Source organism: Loxodonta africana, chromosome 12 (assembly GCF_030014295.1).
Source record: "Loxodonta africana isolate mLoxAfr1 chromosome 12, mLoxAfr1.hap2, whole genome shotgun sequence".
Lineage (NCBI taxonomy): Eukaryota > Metazoa > Chordata > Mammalia > Proboscidea > Elephantidae > Loxodonta > Loxodonta africana.
The window spans coordinates 65,256,611-65,278,599 of record NC_087353.1 but is presented as its reverse complement, the minus strand read 5'-3'; the positions used below and the strand labels follow the sequence as shown (position 1 = coordinate 65,278,599).

Below are 21,989 nucleotides of genomic sequence, written 5' to 3'. Positions count from 1 at the left end.
AGCAAAAGCGGGGAGGAAGGTCAGATGTTTGTCAAGTACACCAGTGGGCCCTGGACCATGGTCCATTTGCTAAAATGAAGGCCGGTGTCCTGATGTACGGGCTCTGCTCCTAATCCCCTCTCATTTCCGTTCGTTCATATCCGGCAAATCTCAGTGAGCACCTAAAATGTTGTCAGCCCTGGGATTCAACCGCGAATAGAACAGTCAGAGTTTTTGCCCCAAGCACCTTGGTGCTTATGTCAACCAAATAACCACACAAAACAGAACAGTACAAATGCTGTGCAAAGACAGCAAGCTGGGGTCCGAAAGTGTTTTGCTGGGAAGTGACCTGGACCCAGGGACCCGAAGGATGTAAAGGAGGTGGCCAAGCAAAGGGGACTGTAGTGGCACGAAAGAGCATTCCAGGCAGTGGGCCAGCCCTGGCTGAGGTCCAGAGCAGACACGAGCATGCTCAGCGTGGTCAAGGACCTGAAGAGGGTCAGGGTGGCGGGTCCCCGAGTTGGGTGGTGTGGATGGAGAGGAGGCTGTGTGTCAGGCCTTGCAGGGTCTGTGGGCCCTGGCAGGGATCCAGCCTCGAGCCTGCTGGTGAACAGAGAAAAACCGAAGTGGGTGAAAGAGGGGAGGCCTGAGTTGGACGTGGCTGCCTTCCAGAGAGGCAAGGAGCTGTGACCCCAGCCCCCATGTCCTGGACAAGGTGTCAAAGCCCACCACAGGTTCCCACCCCTCGTAGAGCGATTAAACACAGACTCAGGAGATCCAAGCTGCCATTCTCCCTTCACACAGTGAATTCATGACGCATCCCCCTTAGGCGGGCTTCCCCACCCTCCCAGCAGAGAGAGGGGCTGGGAAAAGAGGGCTCACCATGATTCAGGAGGGTGGACTGTGGCTAAGGACTAGGGCAATATGTTTATTCTGGGCCCTTGCCCACTTTTAGCCCAAACCAGTGTTGGGGCAACTGTTTAGGAGAGGGTGCTCAGCTGCTAACCAAAAAGTCTGCAGTTTGAACTCATATGCTGCTCCATGGGAGAAAGATGTGGCAGTCTGATTCTGTAAAGATTTATAGCCTTGGAAACCCTATGGGGCAGTTCTACTCTGTCCTTTATGCTTGGCAGTGGGTTTGGTTTTTTTGGTATTACCTGCACTGAGGAAGCACAAGCCTCCAGAGTTGAAAGTGCTTGAGCGATGCTGGGATGGAATGAGAGGGGCAGGGTGTGCGGGCGAGAACACAGGCTCTGGAGCTAGGTATGCCTGGGGTCAGAGACAGCTTGGCCCTTCTGAGTGGGACCCTCCACACGTGACCCTCAGATGTCACATGGCACACGATAAGCTCTCGCTGAAGGTGGCTCCTACTGTGTGGCCAGCTTTGTGGCTGCAGGACTTCTCAGAGCCTTTGACTGGGGCCTCCAGGGGCCGTTGCTATGGTGGGGGACTGGGGCCAGGAGGGTAAATCCAAAGATCTGCCAGAGAAGAAGCCACAGCTCAGGCCTGGCAGGGAGCTCCCATGTCCTCCCTAACTAGGCAGGGAAGTCATCAAAGTGCAGCCACCTCTCCATCTCCAACGGCGTCCAGTCCTAAATACAATCTCCCATAGCCACTTGCACCCACCCAAACAACAAAAGTAGGATACAGACTCACAAGCAAATATGGAAGTCTGAAAAAATGTTCCATCTGGAGTAGGAGGGCCCTGCTAGCCTGGTCCCAGCTGTGAGTGGGTATGACCTTGGGAAGGACCACCTCTTTCTTTTCAGCAAAGACAGAAGGCTCTGGAGAGGCAATGAAGAGACCAAATCAAGAAATCAGTTGCCTTCAGATTGATTCTGACTCACAGTGATCCACGTGGGTCAGAGTAAAACAGCTCCATAGGGTTTTCAATGCCTGTTATCTTCTGGAAGTAGAGTACCAAGCCTTTCTTCCATGGCATTGTGGGGTGTATTCGAACCCTCAGTCTTTCAGTTAGTGAAGAAACAGGGCCTGCCTATTTCTCAGGCCCTGGGGACAAACAGTAGGGCCTCAGTGAATAGCTGCTGGACAAATGAGGAGACTCTTCAGCCTCCTTCACACACCACTCAGTCCCTGCTCACTGGCTGAGTCCGTTGGGATCTAAGCCTCCTCGAGTTTTACTTCTAACCCCCAATTTTCCACCCAAGTGAGCTCCTAACTTTGGTGCCACCCAACATCATTTAGGCAGTGGGTGTGAAGGTGTCACCTATTTTCAAGAGAAACACTTTTTGCATAGCAGGGAAAGAAGTGAAAGCATAAACCTGGGACTTCTGGAGGAGGGGCCAACTCAAAGGGGAAGCAGCAGCCACCATGAGTTCCACGGTCCCTGGCCCCAGAGAGCTGAATACTAGTAAACAGGCAGACCTGGATTTCTATAAAGCAAGTTACTGTGATTTCCTGTTACATACATGCCCGTGGGTATGCAGGCACCCACATACATACACACAGTATCTCCCACACACACACATGCAGTATCTCTCTCTCTCTCACACACGCACAGTATCTCACACACACAGTATCTCAAACACAGGTAAGTATCTCTCTCACATACACACAGTGTCTCTCTCTCTCTCTCTCTCACACACACACACACACACACACACAGTATCGAAGGGTATTGTGGGTTTGTTTTTTAACAAAGCCATCACAATCGAGGGAGGGATTTGCAGAACTTCGCAGAACCTCAATTCTCATACATATACTTAAGGCCTAAATCAGGAATGTTTTTCCATCATGGTCAACAATGTTCTCATTCCTTGGGGGAAAAACAAATATTTTATTTTATTTTATTTTGAAATCCCACCACTTCTGTCAAGGACTAACAGTCTGCAGCAGACCAGTTAAAGACTGGAAGGAATTCCTCAATTCTTCCCTGGATAAAAAGCCCCTGCAAAACTTCATTTAGGCTTTTGATTAAAACCCCTCCTGGCCAGAACTGGCTGCAGAAAAGCCCCATTCTCTTCCGGGCTCAAGGGGGCCACAACGTAAGGGAAGTACTATCATCCTGGACAAACGAAACGTGAGAAGAAAGAACGATGGCTCCTGGTTTGGGGGCCTGCGTGAGTGGGTGCCTTGGGTGTGTGTAAGGGGTGGTCTAGGATTAGGGGGTCAGATGGCCATGGAGAGTGACACTTGAGCCTTCTGACTGGAGAGAGGTGAGCCTGAGCTGTGGGGGGGAAGTGCCTAGGATAGTGAGAACCTCCTGGGGTGGTGGTGGGGGGTGGAGGATGGAGTACACAGCAAGGAAGGTAGGAAGTGGCTGGGTCCTGGCACTGGGAGAGGCCACTGGGGAATGTCAGTGGGCAGACCAGGGATGCCCTGAGACAGAGGAGGGAGCTGCTGAGGGAAGAGTTTCAACCAAAGTATGCCTTAGGTCCAGACAGAAAAGGAGCTCGCGGTTTCTGAGACCAGGGGCCTGCTGGACAGGCCTCAGCCCTGCACTGGGGCTGGGAGGTCAGAGGCCCGGGTCATATAACTGAACAACGTCCGAGGGGTAACCAACTGTTCCTTGCCTATTCGTCTGTCACTGGTACTCAGGGAATCCTCAGGGTATCATGGATTGCCTTCGCCTACCCTCCAGCATCATCTGCTGTCAGCTTTCACTGCCCCTCTGTGGGAAACAGAATAACGGCCTCCAAACATGTCTACCTCCTAATCCCTGGAACCTGTGAATATGTCACCTTACATGGTGAAAGGTACTTAGCCGACGTGACTGAGTTAAGGACCTTGAGATGGGGAGACGATCCTGGATTATCCAAGTGGGCTCAACGTTGTCACAAGAGTCCTCAAAAGTAAGAGGTCAGAGTGATGTGGTACGAAAAGGACGCAGCCTGCCAGCACTAGGAAGGGCCATGAACCAAGGCACGTGGGCAGCCTCTAGGAGCTGGAAAAGGCAAGAAAATGGATTCTCCCCTAGAGCCTCCAGAAATGACCACAGCTCTGCCAACACTTTGATTTCAGCCCAGGAAGACCCACAACAGACTTCTGACCTACAGGCATGTAAGATAACCAGAGCATGCTGTTTTAAGTCCCTAAGTTTGTAGGAATCTGTTACAGCAGCAAGAGAAAAGTAAATACACCATCCCATGTTCCAGGCATGGAGTATCAACCAGGGTTGCCAAACACACTTTATGTCTTCACTCCGAATGCCCCCTCTGCCTGGAATATTCTTCCCCAACCTGTAAGCCTGCTGAACACCAGCTGAAAACAAGACTCAGCTCAAAGATAGCCGAGGCTCTCAGAAGCATTTCCTGCGCCCATTTATCCCCAACTCTCTCCGTTCTCCCTGCTGCACTCTGCAGGCCCCATCAAAACACCTGCCAGGATGCTACCAGCTGCTTGAAGAGAGGCCTGGGTCTTATCCTCGTGTTTCTGGCAACCAGCATAGTGTCTACCACTCAATAAATGATGGCTGGATGGAAAGATGGGTGGGTGGGTGGACAGATGGATCTATGAGTGAGTGAGTTCCTACCTAGAGTCCAGTGTACAAGTTCTAGAGTCAGAATCTTGTATTTGTGTCCTGGCTCCCCCACTTTGTGGCAGGGATGACCTTCGACAAGTTACTTAACCTCACTGTGCTTCAGCTTCCTTGTCTGTAAAATGGGCATAACAACAGAATCTACTTTGCCAAGTTGTGAGTTAACATGAGTTAACTGGTGTAAAATACTTAGAACCGTGCCTTGCCCAAAGAAACGGATTGACAGATGGTATCTGTTACCATCACTACCTTCTTCAGCAGTGGATGCAGTAACAGGAAGGGAAGCAGCAGAAGCTCGGGGCCGTAGGAGACCTCAGGGAGTGGCAACAAGGGCTGCATTAGCCTAGCCTGGAACCTTCCGCTAGACATGGCTTGGGACTCACGTTTCCACCTCCAGCTTCCCCTACGAGAGTCTGGTACCGGGGGCAGTGGAGTGGAGACAACAGAGGGAGGGGCCCAGCAGGCAACAAAGAAAGCTGTAGGTCTTCATCAATTTTGTTGCTCTGGAGAATGCAAACTATCACTGTGAGAGAGGCGAGCTTTATGAGCAACCAGTAAAAGGCTAAAGGTTAACCAGAGTCATTTAAATGACATGCATATTTCCTGGCTTTGCACAGCTCTGGAAAACCCCGATTGCATTTAGAGAAATGCAAAGCACAGTATAAAACTCGAAGGCCTGGGTGGGTGATAACAACAGATGAATGAAAAAGATAATGTGGATATACCAGGTTGAAAAATCAGGAAGTTGCAAGGGGCTTTTCTACACAAGGGCTGGGCAGGGAGAGGAAAGAAAGGTCTAGCTCACCTTGAACCTGGTATAAAAAATGGTGCCCTGACCAGACCCAGGGCTGGAGGGGAAGATGTGATGGGAACTTTTAGCTTTTAATTGTAAATAAATGACTTCACAGAGTCATGAGGACTGAGAACACCTGCTCAGCCCTGCTGACTTCTCTGCCTCTGGGTCTGGCTCTCTGACTCCAGCCTGGAGCGACTCTGTCTACTCTCAAAGCATTTTTACAACTCTGCCTGAAACAGAACAAGCCGTTTTTGGACTGGCGCTGGCTGACTCAGGATGGCCACGAGAGTTAAGGACTGACAACTGGGGTTTTAGTGCGGTAGAGAGTATGACTCTGTGTGGGTCTCTCCAGCCCTGCCTGTGTCGATTATACACAGGACAGTTCAGTGATTGAGCACACACATGCAGCTGGAGGGACCCGTGTCAGGGGGCGTATCTATCACCCAGGGCCTTCCTATCTCCAACACGGTGCCCAAGGCTTCAGAGTCTCAGTGAGTTGTCTTCAACTAAGGAAGAGGCAAGGAGTCCTCCGGGTGGTGCAAATGGTTACTGCTCTCAGCTGCTAACTGAAAAGTTGGATTCCACCCAGAGGTACCTCTGAAGAAAGGCCTGGCGATTTACTTCTGAAAAAACAACCATTAAAAACTCTGTGGAACACAGTTCTACTGTGATACACACAGGGTTGCCATGAATCAGAGTTGACTCAACGGCAACTGGTTTGGATTTTGTTTTTTTCAGGTAGAGGCACATCCTACGAACGGTTAACTTACACAACGTCAACTCCGTGCATTCAGGAGAAGGGAAAAGGAGAGAGGGGAGAGACATGTTAACAGTGAGCCTGCAGGGCAGACGGGGATCTGTGCTTTGCTCTATGGGCCTGGCTGCTCCTGCCTCTCCCCTGAGTACCCTTGCAGTGCCCAGATTTTCCTGGCTAAAGAGACCCAGTTCCCACACAGGTGGGCCTAACTTTAGTCCAACCACTGTCATCACTGGTGCTCAAGGTCCTAGGTCTATTTCAGCCCTGGGGGGAAGTCCGGCTGTGTCGGGTCTTTTAAGAATTGTCACTCTCCAAAGTGTCACCTTCTGAGGGTGGCTTTGATGGCATAAGGTTTCTACTTCAGAAAGCATCTTCAGAACCTGCAGAGATGTGACTGCCACATCGTGCCACCAAAGCCAGCCTCCCTGGCATCTGGTTGATTAGGAGGTGGGCAGGAGAGCTGCAGGAGGGAACTAGGATTCCCGGAGAGTGGCAAAGCAGAGACTAAGTGTTGGTTCCAGAATAGCCCTCATTCTGCCAAGCCCAGTGGTTCTCAACACTGGCTGCGCAGTGGAGTACTCTGAAGGAGCATTTAAAAATGCAGATTCCAGGCCCTACTCTGGAACTACAGAATCAGAATCTCGTGGGACAGGCCCTGGGCAGTTTCTGAAGCTCTTACGGTGAGTTTAAGGTACAAGTTGGCTTGAGGACCTCTGCTGTGGTCCTTTTCTTACACAGAGAGCCCTCGGCCAGAAACAACCAGCTCTCCTACCACTGGCTCACTGCCATGGCCCTGCCCTGGCCTAGAGTTAGGGGCAAATTAGAATATCGAGAGCCGTTCCTCCGATGTGCAGTCACATGCGAGGGCAGAGCGGCAAACTGATTTCGCTTCTATTTTCCAGCAGGTCAAAGTGGAAATGACAATTTAAGCTTTTGAATGTTCGAAGTTCAGTATCCTATACATTCCTTAACGGCTCAGCAGAGCAAACTGCCCTTAACGTTCATCTGGAAAATCATTCCGGGCCTCCTACTTCAAGGTGCATTACGTGGGCACCAGGACACAGCACGTGGACCACCCTCATCCAGGAGTCCCCTTCCAGCTCTAAATCGGTCCAGGCCGCCTACTGCGCTGTGCATTAGGCGGGCACCAGGACGCTGTGCCCAGACCACCCTCATCTGGGAGTCCTCCAGTTCTAAATTGGTCTAGGCTGCCTACCGTGCTATGCTTTACACAGGCACCGGGACACTGTACGCATTGCCACCCTCATCCAGGAGTCCCCCTCCAGTTCTAAATTGGTCCAGGCCGCCTACTGTGCTGTGCATTAGGTTGGCACTGGGACACTGCACTTGGACCACTTTCATCTGGGAGTCCTCAAGTTCTAAATCAAGATACTTGCTTTCGGTTTTTGAATAAAGAGACCCTGACGGTCACGCCACACTAATCCAGGTGCTTCCTATGCTTTGATTTTGACCCTTATCTGGGATTCTGGGTGGCAATGCTTCCTAGGAATTCATCCTAATCTCTACATGGAATATTTTTCCCCCTACAAAAGGGTAGGAAGGAGCTGCTGGTCGGTTTTCCCCATCCCCATTCTTCCCGGTGGGCACAGGGTGGGTGGAAAGGCCTGGTGGAGGCGGAGTGGAGTCAAGAGGAAAGGTGGTGGGGAAAGTGCCCGCCCACTTCCTGGGGAGAGAGGCGTTCTCCTGACTGAGACCTTCTGTAAAGGTCACGCTGTCTGTCACTGGTTCAGTCTCCCCAGAGATTTGTTTTGGGTGATCCGTGGTTGATCAGCTATCAGGGCCAGAAGCCAAGCCTCCTCCCGCGGAAGCCTGAGCCATCCCTGGAATCCCATGCCACCTCACTCGTGTCTGATCTGGGGTGAGGCCAGGAGGTGGAGGTGGGCATGTGGTGGGTGGGAAACTGGTGGAGCCCTGCTACCAACAGCCCTGTGTGGGCAGAGCCCCAGACGGCCTCACCGAGTGGGCCGGGGCCTGGGACATCTTGAAAGTCGACATTAACCCTCAACCCACTCCCCCCATGAACTTCAGTTTCCTGAGGTGCTTTCAATGCCTCCCCCATCAGCCAGATGTGGCAGAAGAGGCTGGTTTTAGAGTAAGGCAAGGCAATGGGGGACTGGGGAGCCATTCTGAAGGGAGCTGCTCTAGAGGCAGTCTCCCATGCTCCTTATGTATGACTGGAGTAGCAGAGTGAGGGAGAGAAGGGTGGTGTGTGCTGTGCGTGTGGATGTGGAACACACATCAAGTAGGGCCACTGGAGGGTTCTGGTGTATACTTCAAAAGGATGCCACTAGCTGTGGGTACAGAAAGGAGAGTAGAAGAAGCTGGCACCCCAGCCAGAGAGCTGCTTTTGGAGTCTGGGTCCAGGCTAGAATGGAGGCACTTAAGGTGGTAAGAGGAGACAAGGTTCTGGATCTACTCTGAAGCTTGAGTGGGTAGGATTTGCTGATACCTTGGTTGTATGTATGAGAGAAAGAGAGGAGACAAAGACATAGCAATGTTCGTGGGCTGAGCAGCAGGAAGGAGGGAATGGCCATCTACGAGCTGGGGAAGATTGTGGGAGAAGTAGGAAGGATGGAATGGCTATCTCTTAGCTGGGGAAGATGGTGGGAGAAGTAGGAAGGATGGAATGGCCATCTCTGAGCTGGGGATGACTGTGGGAGGAGTGGGAAGGATGGAATGGCTATCTATGAACTGGGGAAGATAGTGGGAGGAATGGGAAGGATGAAATGGCCATCTATGAGCTGGGGAAGATAGTGGGAGGAGTGGGAAGAATAGAATGGCCATCTATGAGCTGGGGAAGACTGAGAGGAGTGGGAAGGACAAAATGACCATCTATGAGCTGGGGAAGACGGTGCGAGGAGCAGGGTGTGGATAAAAACCCCAAAGCTCAGTTTTTAGCATGCCCAGTTTTAGATGCTTCTTTGTCAGCCAATGCTGACTAGAATCATGCCAATGCTGACTAGGGTCCTGCCAGGCACTGTGCTCAGCCCTACAGGATCCTCCAAACAGCACTGTGAATCTCTGTTTTACAGACTAGGAGATCTGCAGTTAGCAAAGTTAAGAAACAAACCAAGCTCCCAGAGCTAGAGTGCTGGGGCCGGGACTCGACTGGGCCCAGTGTCTGCACTCCAACTGCCCTGAGATACAGCCACATCCAGAACTCGTCCACCACCCGGGGGCTGGGACAGGCCTCAGAAGATGTAGCTTCTTGAACACATCTAAGCCACCAGGTCCCCTCCAATCTAAGTTAAAACCCCAGATCCACTTTCAAATGCATGGGAAGGACTGGGGTTTGGAAAAAAACATTTGAATTGTAGACCATGTTCAGCAGAAATACTAAATTTAATATGCAAAGAAGCAAAAAGCGCTACTGCTCAAATGCCTCATTTCCCAATGCACAGGACGGAATCTAGAAATCCTGCTCTGCAGAGGAAGAGAAGTACTTTTTGTCTTTTCAGAAGAACTGCTCTAGGAGTACTTCAGCCCATAAACCACCAAACGAGGGCACCGCCATTAGGCGACCTTGTGATTTCAGCAGATCGTGCCTCTCTAATGTAGCTCAATTATGACTGTAAGTTTATAAAACAGGGAAAGATTACAGGAATATACATTAAACCACATCAATGAATGCTGAGGAAAAAACAAAGGTCCAGCAGACAGGTACCAATCCAATAATCAATACCCAGGAAACAGCTACACCACCCTACTTTGAAAGAACCAAATACCACCGCAATTGGATTTCTTTAAAAATCGTCCGCTTGAACAAAACTGACAGCTGTATTATAATCACATTTCCAGTCAGTTTATGAGACCCAAATTTCATTTCTCCGTATTTCTACTTCATTTCTGGAAAGGGGCCAGCAATGTCATTCATCAAGCGCGGGGAGGAGAAGTCTAATTCATAGAGAGAGAGGAAATGCTGTGAATTCCATGTTTTCTGTTCCCTCAGAGAATCTGCAGTTTAATTCAAACATGCTCTTTCCTGATTGGTCTAGCTCAGGGTCCTAGTTTCAAAGGGGACCAAAAACAGAAAAAAGGCAACAGCAGCATTTTCACCTTTAAAGAGGTGCAATGATTCGGGGTAGCTCACTGTTGAAATTAAGATAATCTAGATTTTTAAAAAACACCAAGGTGAGTTTACGATTCTTGGTGTATTTCAGTAGAAAAAAGTCTTTATCAGGATCCTGACTATCAAATATATGGTGATGATGAAGAAAAGACATTCTCTTAACTCACATTCCCACTGCCTGAAATTACTCCAGACAGCATTTGGAAATGCCACTTTCATCTTAATGAAAGTGCCTTAAAGCTACTGCTAAAGCCTCAGGGTTCAGCTGACAAGCCCTTGTTGAGCGCCTACTGTGTGCCAGGCAGGCACTGCACCAAGCACGAGGGATATGAAGATGAAGTGAGCTAGGCAGGTTTGTAAGGTGCATGAGGAGAGTGGAGGCTGTCACCTGATCAGTAGTGAGGGGGCTTGGGAGGGCATGTCAGGCAGAGGGACAGCCTGGGCAGAGGCCCCGAGAAGAGAAGCACAGGTTGGGCGCTGGTGGGCTCAGGCGCAGCAAGACATCAGGCAAAAGAGATGCGCGGAGGAGCTCGGAGAGTGTTGTAAGCAAGGACATGACAACGTGTTGTTGTTGTTGCTGGTTGCTGCAGATTCGATTACGACTCATGGCCACCCCATGTGTACAGAGTAGAAGTGCTCTGTAGAGTTTTCCAGGCTGTGACCTTTCAGAAGCAGATTGCCAGGCCTTTCTTCCAAGGTCTCTGGATGGGTCCAAACCCCACCAACTTTAGGCTAGTAGTTGAGTGCTTAACTGTATGAGCTGCCCAGGGACTATGAGGACAGATTAGATGTGTCTTTTAGACATGGAGCAGCAGGTGGCACAGGCTGGTGTGGGGAAGGCTGTGGGCTGGGATACCACATGGAAGATACCTAGCAGGCCAGAGGTGTGAAGAGCCTTGACTGGGGAGGGCAGGCTGCAGAGGTGAGACAGCTGGTGACCTCTGATGGTGGCGGAAAGAAGGGGCTTCAGGAATCAGTCCAAATAGGCAGCGTGGGTGACAGGCACGGGGGAATGGCCACCATACACTTACCACACATCTCCATGGAAAGAGACCCAGTGCGGACTCTACTCCCTTTAAAGACAGAACATGGGGAGGAGGAGTTGTCTGCAGGCTGAAGAGCCACAAAATCACACTTGCCATGCCCTCCTATGTTTCAAGTGCCATGTACGTACTTGCCTCTTGGATTTCACATTAACAGCACTAGTCCACTTCAGTGGCAGAGCGTAACATACTTCCCTGGGTCTGCACGGTCAACATCTGAATAAACTGCCCCCAAGGAGCCATCTGGACCTGAATCAACCTCCCCTGCAGGTTTCAGTGCTTCTCCAATCAGCTGGCACCCACTTTCCTGAAAGTCATGTTTCCAAGAAACTTATTTAATTAGCAAGCCTGTGTGACCTCAGCCAATTCTCAGTGTGTCGTGTGAACAGGCATAGTCGTGAGGCTGAACTTCATCAAAACACCTGCAGAGAACCTTCTAATGGGAAGACAGATACTTCTACGACCAACGTGCAGCCAAGACGATAAATGCTAATGACTTTTTATTATGAAAGCCTCCACACACCGAGTATGATGCTATGCACTTTTGATAAATTCTCTTTCAATCTACAGAATCATCTTGGAGCAGCCACTGCTGCCCCCGCTTTACAGACAAGAAAGAAAGGTTCAGAGAGGCTAACACATTTACCCAAGGTCACACAACCAGGATTCCAACTCAGACTTTTCTGAATCCAGGGCTTTGGGTCCTAAACGTTACACCCCCCACCCCCAATTAATTAACTTTTGGATTTTCAAGGACTCAATCTATTGTCTCCTTCCCCTTCCTTAAGCTTTTGCTTTGAAAAATGTCAAACTTCCGGAAAAGTTTTAAAAATAGTATAATAGGCAAACATATACCCTTTACCTAGATTCATCATAAACCAAAACCAAACCCACTGCTGTCCAGTTGGTTCCAACTCATATTGACCCTATAGGACAGAGTGGAATGCCCCCATAGAGTTTCCAAGAAGCGCCTGGTAGATTTGAACTGCCAACCTCTTGGTTAGCAGCTGTAGCACTTAACCACTATACCACCGGGGCTTCCACAGATTCATCATAGGTTATTAATATTTACCCACATTTGCTTTCTTTCTCGTACACACACACACACACACACACTCATACACACATTTTTTATTTTCTAAATTATTCCAAAGTTACAGGCATCATGGCCCTTTACCCCTGAACACGTCAGCCTGCACTTCCTAAGGACAAGTAAATCCTCCCACAGATCCACAACGCCATTATCACACCCAAGAAATATAATATTGACCTCAACAATATTATCCAATTATAATCCATATACAAATTTTCCCAATTGTCCCAAAACATGCCCTTTAAAGCTATTTTTTCCCCTCAATCTGAGGTCTAATCCAGGTTCACAGCTGTCATGTTTCTTTCATTACAATAATCTAAAGCAGCTCCTCTATCTTTTTTTCTCTTTTGGTCTTTCATAATATTCACATTTTTCAAAAGTCCAGGTCACCTGCCTTGCAGAACGTTCTACATTCTGGATTTGTCTTTCACAGAATTTATTATTTATGTTGTTTTCTCGTTTTTCATCAGGATGAAGCATATGACTGAGAATTTTCCAGAACTGACAGACAGGACCACAAAGCTATCACTGGCCATTGAAGAGAAACAGATCAGTGAGCTTACATTCTTGCGGACCTATAATCAAACCAAGTAACTTGCTTCAGGAACTTCATGATACTTTTGCTGGAAATGGATCTCTGGGCTCAGGGACCTCCACTTTGCCTAAAGAGAGTGGGATGAGTGCCGAATGTTAGGAACTGGGAACCCCCCGTGGAGCACCACAACAAAGGAATGGGTAATAAAGATGGGAACTTGGCCCAGAACTCAAGCGCGGAGGGAGACTCTGTAGTATGGTTGTTGCCCATCTGTTAGGTACTCACAAGGCAGGGGCCACAGTGGGTGGGACAACTCCTGATGGCTCCTCCCTCTGGGCTGAGGTGTCTTTGTTCAGAAAGCATGGACTCTGTCAAGCCCCTTACCTGGAATGCAGGGCCAGGCAGGGACGTTACACAACAGGGTCCCAAAGACCCACGTGCTGTTTCCCAGGCTGGGCCCCACAGGGCCTCACTGTTCTATACAGGTGCTGCCTGGAGGCAAGGTGGCTGCAGAAAGAGACAGGACTCCAGCGTGCCACCCTGACCCAGTCAACAAACAAACTCTGCTTCTCTGTTTTATACTCTGGGATTCTGTCTGTCATTTCTTTTCAGAAATCTGAGTCCTTTGTGGGCCGCAGGACCCCATGGTTCTCCACCTTAGGTGTGTGGAAACAGCGAGCGCAGCTTAGGATGTTCAGGGTGGGTACAGGGAACTACATTTTTAACCAGTATCCCAGGTGACTGATGGTGGCGGTCTATGAGACTAAGACTTTCATAAACCTCAACTTGAGTTCCTGCTGTTCCAGGCTACGTGCCCTTGTGTAGCCTCCATTTGAGCGCCTGTGTGTGTGTGTAGACAGGCAATAAATGACGGTAAAATTTATCGCAAGTACTGTGATGAATAGAGGCAAAAAAAAAAATTTTTTTTTTTTTTTTTTTTTTGAGAGGCACAAAATACGGGGGGCGTGGCAGGGAAAGAGTGATTGCCATGTTTAACAGGGAGGCCAGGAGTGATCTCAGTGGATAAGTGATGAATGTGCAAAGACCTGAAGGAAGCAAGCCATGAGGACACGTAGGGAACAAACGGTTTGCGGGGCGGGGGGGGGGGGGGCGGGGGGCAGAGCCAAAACAAAGCCCCTGAGGTGGGAACATGGCTGCTTTAATACTATCCCCATAAAGCTGTTCTTCACACCGAGGCCAGAGAGGGCCTTTTGATCCAAAAATCTGGTCACATTACCCAGTTAGTAACTCTTCTACTGTTTTTTAGGATAAAACCTCAAATCCTTGCTCTACCTACAAGGCCCAAAAGGTTGGCCCAGGCCATCCTCCTCAGCTTCACCTCACCACCCCTTTCACCACTTGCCCTGCCCTGCCCTCCACCCACAGTGCCATCTCACATCTTCCTGAACTCCCCATCTGCCACAGGGCCTTTGCTTTGGCTGTGCCCCTTCCTGGCACCCACATTCCCATGCAGCCCTCAGATCAGTCTTTGCTCCCACAGAAGCCTTCCCTGGCCTCCTGATAGGTCCACTCTCCTGTTATCTGCTCTTGGGCTTGTTAGCATGGGGCCACCTGACACTGATATGTGCAATGCTATAGTCAGTGTTTGCCCATGAGACCATGAGCTCTAAAGACAGACACCGGTTTCCCTCTTGCAACTAACTGGTTGGCACTTCAGTTTTTTTTTAAACATACTTCATTAAAACACAGTATGCAGGCATACAGTTGCCACTGCTTTTTCTTTGGAAAGACTGTCCCTCATTCTGAAATGATGCCCTTCCTACTTATCTGGTTATCAACAATGTCCTTTCTTTTATGAAATGCTAGTTAGTAAATTAACTACTAACTAGCTGAATTAATTGCAGAGCACATAATTCGAGAAGCTGGACTATATGAAGAACAATGGGGCAACAGGATTGGAGGAAGACTCATTAACAGCCTGGATTATGCAGATGACACAACTTGCTTGGTGAAAGTGAAGAGGACTTGAAGCATTTACTGGTGAACATCAAAGACCACAGCTTTCAGTATGGATTACACCTCAACAAAAAGAAAACAAAAATCCTCACAACTGGGCCAACAGGCGACATCATGATAAACGGAGAGGTGACTGAGGCTGTCAAGGATTTCATTTTGTTTGGATTCACAATCAACACCCATGGAAGCAGTAGTCAAGAAATCAAAAGAAGCATTGTATTGGGCAAATCAGCTGCAGAAGATCTCTTTAAAGTATTGAAAAGCAAGGATGTCACCTTAAGGACTAAGGTGCGCCTGACTCGAGCCATGGTGTTTTCAGTCGCCTCATATGCACACGAAACCTGGGCAATGAATAAGAAGATCGAAAAAGAATTGATGCCTTTGAATTGGGATGCTGGAGAAGAATATTGAACATACCATGGACTGCCAAAAGGGCAAACAAATCTGCCTTGGAAGAACTACAACCAGAATGCTTCTTAGAAGCAAGGATGGCAAGACTATATCCACATACTCTGGACATGTTATCAGGAGGGATCAGTCCCTGGAGAAGGACATCGTGCCTGGTAAAGTGGAGGGTCAGTGAAAAAGAGAACAACCCTTAACAAGATGTACTGACACAATGGCTGCAACAATGAGTTCAAGCATAGAAACAATAGTGAGGATGGCGCAGGACTGGGCAGTGTTTCGTTCTGTTGTGCACAGGGTTGCCATGAGTCGGAGCTGACTCGACAGCACTTAACAACAACAACAACAGATAGTAAACACTTTTTGAAAAAACATGACTACTTGGTAAAATGAAAAGTTAGCAATCCTATTCCCAGAGGTTTTTGGTTTTGATGTCTTACTGGGCTGTGCGTTCCCCAAACCAAAAACCAAACCCAGTGTCGTTGAGTCAATTCTGACTCATAGCGACCCTATGAGTGTGCGTTCCCAAGGTCTGAAAATGGCTGCTCTCTACCATGAAAGACATTTCCCAGGCCCCTGGAAAGTATGTCCAAGCCTGGGAGAGAAATCAGACTTCACCCTTCATTGGGGTGAAGGGGGTGCCACTGCCTGGGAGGGGTACAGCACCCTTCATCTGGGCCAAAGCAGTCAGAGTTGTTTTTCTTACTCCCAAAACGACGCCATACGAATGACAAACTGGTTTAAGTATTTTAGGACACGTTCTCAGAATGTTGTTCCAGCAGAAAATACCAGCCCCTTGGAGCCCAGCAGTGAGCCATATGTCACTAACTTGGCAGTGAGGGCAGAGACGAAGCCAGCTCTCACTCACTGAGCACCTGCTATGCGCTACAGTGCCGTATGAGCTTGGTGACCACCCAGCGTCCTTAGAGGCTATTTTAGAGCCGTGTTAAAGGTGAGGTCACTGAGTGTCACAAACATGAAGACCCTGAGCAAGGTCACCACTCTGGTTACCTGGTCAAATGTCAATGGTTCAGGCTGGCAGCACACAGAAGAGCACAGGCCCCATCCACAGGGACTGTCCTGTCCTGACTTCAGCCCAGAGCCGGGCTGGGGAAGCTCACAATTTTCAAACGGTGGCAACCAACTCAATTAGGAAGAGTGACCCAGAGTCCTTATCTGTTAGAGGTAAGTGTTTATAGGTGAAACAATATGTTTTCCATTTGCTTTAAAATACTCTGGGCTAGAGGGGGTGGTAGTGGTAATATTTTAAAAAGAGAGACAGTGGGGTAGATGAAATAAAACTTAGCCAAATGGTAATAAATGTTGAAGCTGAGGGCTGGGTATATGGAGATTCATTACACTGCTCTCTAGAAATCTAATCTATTTTATTTAATCCTCCCTGCCTCCTGCCCTCCACCTGCACAGCTGCCTGTCCGTGACCTCCACCCCATGATACTCTCCTCTCCAGTGAAAAACAAAGCAGGTCTCTGCTTTCATACACAGTCCAGTTGCTTCTTTCCTGAGTGGTGACTGCATCTTCCATGCTCCTTGTCAGAAGCTTTCCTGCCAAGGTGCATCTGTCATACCTGGCCCGAGATAGTCACCATTTGCTGCTTTCATCACCCTGGTGAGATGGCCTCTGGGAAGTACTCCTTATGTGGTAGTTTCTTATCAGTGTGTGACAAGTTCAGTAAATACACTTATGTCACCTCCTTCCTGCTGCCTGCCGGTGGCATTCCTTTAAGTCTGTCCAACCATATAAAATTAGATAAAGGTTTACCAACGCCAACATGTTTCTCAAACTCCAGCAGGGAGAGAAAATATGCAAGCCCAGCTGCTGTCATTCAGCAAATAGGAATGCCCTCCCTTGGGATGCTTCCTACATTTTTTTTTATACACTGAAGGCATTTTGTGAAATGCAAAGTAGGTTGATTTCTTTTTTCCCCCAATGGGAGGTGGGAAGTTCCAGCATTTAAAAACAACCACTTAAAAAAAAAAAAAAATCAAAACTAACCAACATGGATACAGGCACAACTTATTCTAGTACCATGTACTTCTAAAGTCCATAATTCCTAGTGTTTTTCTGGTGTCGCCTTCTTTAGCAAAAGACATAGTTTTTAATCAGGCTGGGTAAAGACAGACAGCCATTACTTTCTTAATGGCCAACTACACAAAAAGGCTCAGTTAAGTGATCTCAACTAGCAATCTAATCAATTAAAATTGATAAGTGAAACACTTTTAACCTTTATTCCAGTAGGCCATTCCTAGGTGGAGGAGGGCAGGAATGTGAATTCCCAGCATGAAATTCAATTCCATTTCACGGATGCAAACATTGTTGACGTCCTGATGGAGTGGCTTCCCTTAAAGCAAGCTGTTTCCCTGTCTTTCTCTGAAAGACAGCTTTATGGTTCTCCCCAACCAACTCGGGCCATTTAAACCTTTGCAGAAATCCCATCTCTCAAGGGTGAAAGGGCCAAAGCAGACGGGCATAGAGCACAGAGAGGAAATAGCTGCTTGTTCTCCCAAGAAAGGGAAAGGAGAGGAAGAAGGCAACAAAAGGAAGCTAGACAACCAGGTACCGCTCATGATAATCATTGACTGAGGATCTTCTACAAGTCAGGCAGGGTGCTATGCTCTTTATACGCATCACCTTATTTAATTAGCAGGTGAGTCCCTGGGTGGTGCAACAAATGGTGAACACGTTCAGCTGCTAACCAAAAGGTTGGAGGAGTGAGTCTATCTAGAGGCACCTTGAAAGAAAGGCCCTGGTGATCTACTTCAGAAAGATCACAGCCATTGAAAACCCTGCAGAGCACAGTTCTACTCTGACATACATTGGGTCACCATGAGTTAGTCGACTCAGTGGCAACTTTTTTTTTTTAAAAATATTTACTACAGTGTGCTGAGGAGTTACATGCTTGGTCATGGAGCCTGGGTCGCGCAGGCAGCTCGTGATCTGCTGCTAACCTAAAGGCTAACAGTTCAAACCACCTAGTGGCTCCACTGAAGAAAGGCCTAGAGAACTGCTCCCGTAAATACTGCAGCCAAGAAAACTTCATGGAGCAGCTTTATTCATCATGAGTCAGAATCAACTTGACATCAATGTTTTTTTTTTTTTTTTTTTACCAGTTGGTCATATATTTCACTCAATCCTCAAAACAACCTCGTAATATGAGAAAAATCACTCCCATTTCACAGGTGAGGACAGGATGGCTGGGGAGGTTTAAGTCATTTGCTCAAGGTAATACAGAGCAGGTAATACAGAGCAGGGCAGGGATGACTGGCTTGAGAGCTGATCCTCAATGTTTTCTATCACGATTGTTGGTTAGGCAACTGAGCTGTTTTGTCAAAATTCGTTGAACTGTACATTAAAACTTGGTGAATTTTACTGTATGTAAATTGTACCACAAAAAATCTGATTAATACAACAACAATGATGACGACAATGACCCTGTCCTCATCTTATACAAAGAGTGTCTATCTGTTGTCTCTGTCTCCCCAGCGTGCAATCCTTCTCTAGGATTTTCCTCTGAGGGCCTCCTCCTTCCTCACTCTTGGGTGATGTGGTTCAGAAATAACTGGCCCCACCTCCCAGCTCCAGGACTGGACATGTGACCCCAGCCTAGCCAATCAGTGAATCACATTCCTTTTGACCACTTCCTGCTTCAGGGATTCTCCAGTGTCAAGCGAGTCCAATGAGAGTCCTACCCTGGACTTTTACATAAGTTACAAGGAAAGAGAAGCTCTCTTTCTGTCAGGGCTATTTAGTGGGCCTAGCAAATCTTGGAGCTGCTGATGGGAGAATCCTTGTTGCTACTTGGGAGAGCCCTCCTGAGGATGAAGTTGGGACAGAGGAATGCAGAGCTGAGAGGTGGAATATGGCAGCTTCCTGGTGACACTGCTTGAGGACCCAGATCCAGCTACGCCTGAAGGTGGACTACTTCCAGAGTTTCCAGTGGCATCACCCAATTCCCCTTTCTTTTTCCTTAAGCCAGCCTAAGTTGCATTTTCTATCTCTTAGGACCAATGAGTCTGAATATACCATGCGCCTTTGAGAGACAGAAAACCATTTTGCTCATGAGTGCGCACACAGCCCATAGCAAACGGAGGAAAGAGAAACTAGACAGATACAAAAGAGGTGACAGGCACCAGGGACTAGGCTTTACATCTGTTGCCTCCTTTAAATTCCATCCCATGCTACAGATGAGAACACTGAGGCATGAGTGGTTGAATAAGTAGCTGAGCACATGGGACTCCAAAGCCCTCATAGTTATCTAAACATCAGTGATTTGCTTCATAAGCTTTTCTTTTTATCAGCAGAATCCTTTTATCATTGGAACCATACAGAAAATCTCCAATACACCAAACCAATAAAACTGGTGCTATTATGGGTATGTGGAGGGCAGGGATCCTGGCACTGGCACTGTGCCTACCTGTACTTGAGACCCCACTCACCCTCCACAGACTTCTGAACAAACCACCAGCACAGCTGCAGAAAGCAGTGCCCCAGATGTGCCTCAGGCACCCAGAATCTGGGGTCCTTTCTTCAAAAGTTTCACAGACGGTCACAGATGGGCCACAGAACAAAACGTATGTCATATGCTGACCCCCACAGTGGCACGTAAGTCAGTGGGTTGGTGTTCCCAGCCCCCTGCCTCAGCGTGGGACAGTCCACTCACTCAGATCCAGGACATCATCGGTTTTGATCAGGTCCTCCTCCCTCGTGAGTGGCAACTGGGTCTCGGGCTCACCTCGCAGCTGCAGTGACAGGGCACGGAGCATGAAGAACACCCGGATGGCCTGGACAAACAGGTCAGAGAGCAGAGAAGAATGAAACTGCACAGCTGCATCAGGGAGATGCCCCCCCAGCAAGAAATCACACAGTGACTCTTGATTTAAAAGAGAGAGAAGCAAAACCAAAAAAGCCCACCTTTCCCAGTAGCATGGTACTGGCGTTCTCAGAGCCAGGCCAAAGATCAGAGGGCAGCAGCCTGTTCTCAGCTACCACGGGCTCAGGTTTGGGTCATCTGTCGTCTGTCAGCCCTTTCCAAGTGTCCTGCGACCTTCATTACACCCCTGTCCTGGAAGCCTCAGCCACATTTCATAGACAAGGCAGCCAAGACTACAGACGTGAAGTGCTTCTAGTGAGGATGGAAACCAGGCCTTTTCAAACTAACCCAGCATGGAATCTGGAGGGGGTCAACGTGTGCGTGCGTGCGTGCGTGCGTGCATGTGTGTTGCTTTGGAGCCAGCAAGACCAGAAGGACACGTCCCTTCCCCTCTTGGAGCTTCCACACCTCGGCCTTACAGTGAGTGTGCCGTGGATGACAGAGGCTGAGGGTCTGGCTCCTGGCAGGTGTAACCCAGGCTTCCCTGCATCTCCCGGCCACAGAAGAGGTATCTGCTCAGGGTCCAGGGTGGCCACGAGGCATTCCCAGAGAGCAGAAAGCAGCAGCACCCCAGACCCCAACGCCAGCAGTTTGTGCAAAAGCAGCCTTCACCTCCAGGGTGGGGAGGTGGGTGGCAGCTTGATCTGAGGGCACCCTCCCCTGAATCCTGGTTGGGGCTGGCTGGCACACCAATGAGAAGACAGTAAGCAGGGGGGCAGTCACCATGAACGGTCACCTCCAGGTCCTTTCCTGGCTTCTAGCTGACGGGCCTGTCTGAGGACAAAGTGCTGAGGGAGACAGTGTGGAGCTAGACAGATAGGTCTGTATCCGATGACCAGCCCCATGATGCTGGGCAGGTCAGTTGCCCTCCATGGGCTTCATTTCCTCATCTGTGAAATGAGGATGGTCATCCCTACCTTGCAGGGCTGCTGGGAGGTTCTGTGATATCGCTGGAGGGGCAGCGGACAAACCACTGTTGTCACTGGCGAGCCACACAAGGGCGGTTGCCAGCACTTTCACACCTTCTCGTTCACAGCACCGAGGCCTACAGCCTGTCCCACTGCAAGGGGACGCTGGCTTAACACAGCAAGGTTCCTCCCGAAATAGGACGGGGGACAAATCAGTGCCTGCACAGAGCTGGGCTGGCACTGCTCCTGATGGCTCAGGCAACACAGAGGCTGACTGGCAGATCTAGCCCTAACCCACCTCAGCCCAGGACCAGCAGGAGACCTGGGACCAATTACTTCATCTCCTTATATGGAAGACTGGAAGAGCAATCCTACCGCCTGGACCTATTCTGAGGTCATGTATTTCCCTCTGTAAACTACAAAGCACCACAGAAAGGTCAGCTTTTATATGATGATGGTGGCACTAGTCCGTTCAAACCCACCAGCCGCTCCTCAGGAAAAAGATGTGGCAGCCTGCTTCTATAAAGATCACAGCCTTCGAAACTCTGTGGGGCTGTTCTACTCCGTCCTACAGGATCACCATGAGCTGGAATTGACTCGATGACAGTGGTTTTTGCTTTTGTTTAAAAACTAACCTAAAGGTCGGGGGTGTTAACCCACACAGTGGCACTGTGCAAGAAAGTCCTAGTGATCTGCTTCCATAAAGACTGCAGACAAGAAAACCCTATGGAGCACAGTTCTACTCTGCAACACATGGGGGTGCCATGAGTCAGGATTGACTTTATGGCAACAGATTGTGGTTTTTGGCAAAGAAAAGAAAAGCACTCGATATAACCCTGGGATCTAAGCCTTACATTTTCCAAGGCAAAGGAGTGGGATTGGAAGAACTCAGAGTTTGGAATCCAGTTAGTAACTGAGTGACTGTGGGCAGATTGCCTGACACCTCGGGCTTGAGTTTTCCTCCTGTACAATGGAAACTCCATAGGCTTAAAACAGATGACGCCTGCATAGCCCCTGGC

At 49.0% G+C, this 21,989-nt stretch overlaps 1 protein-coding gene across 7 annotated transcripts in view; it reads right to left on the bottom strand.

Moving 5' to 3' along the window:
* The window catches only part of CLEC16A (C-type lectin domain containing 16A), a 250,398-nt gene that overhangs the window by 96,975 nt on the left and 131,434 nt on the right, over positions 1-21,989 (bottom strand). For all 7 annotated transcript variants that reach the window (XM_064295577.1, XM_064295579.1, XM_064295578.1 and 4 more), the window contains exon 18: positions 19,853-19,973. In XM_064295577.1, coding sequence (XP_064151647.1) covers positions 19,853-19,973 — 121 coding nt within the window. The remainder of the gene's footprint in view (positions 1-19,852; positions 19,974-21,989) is intronic.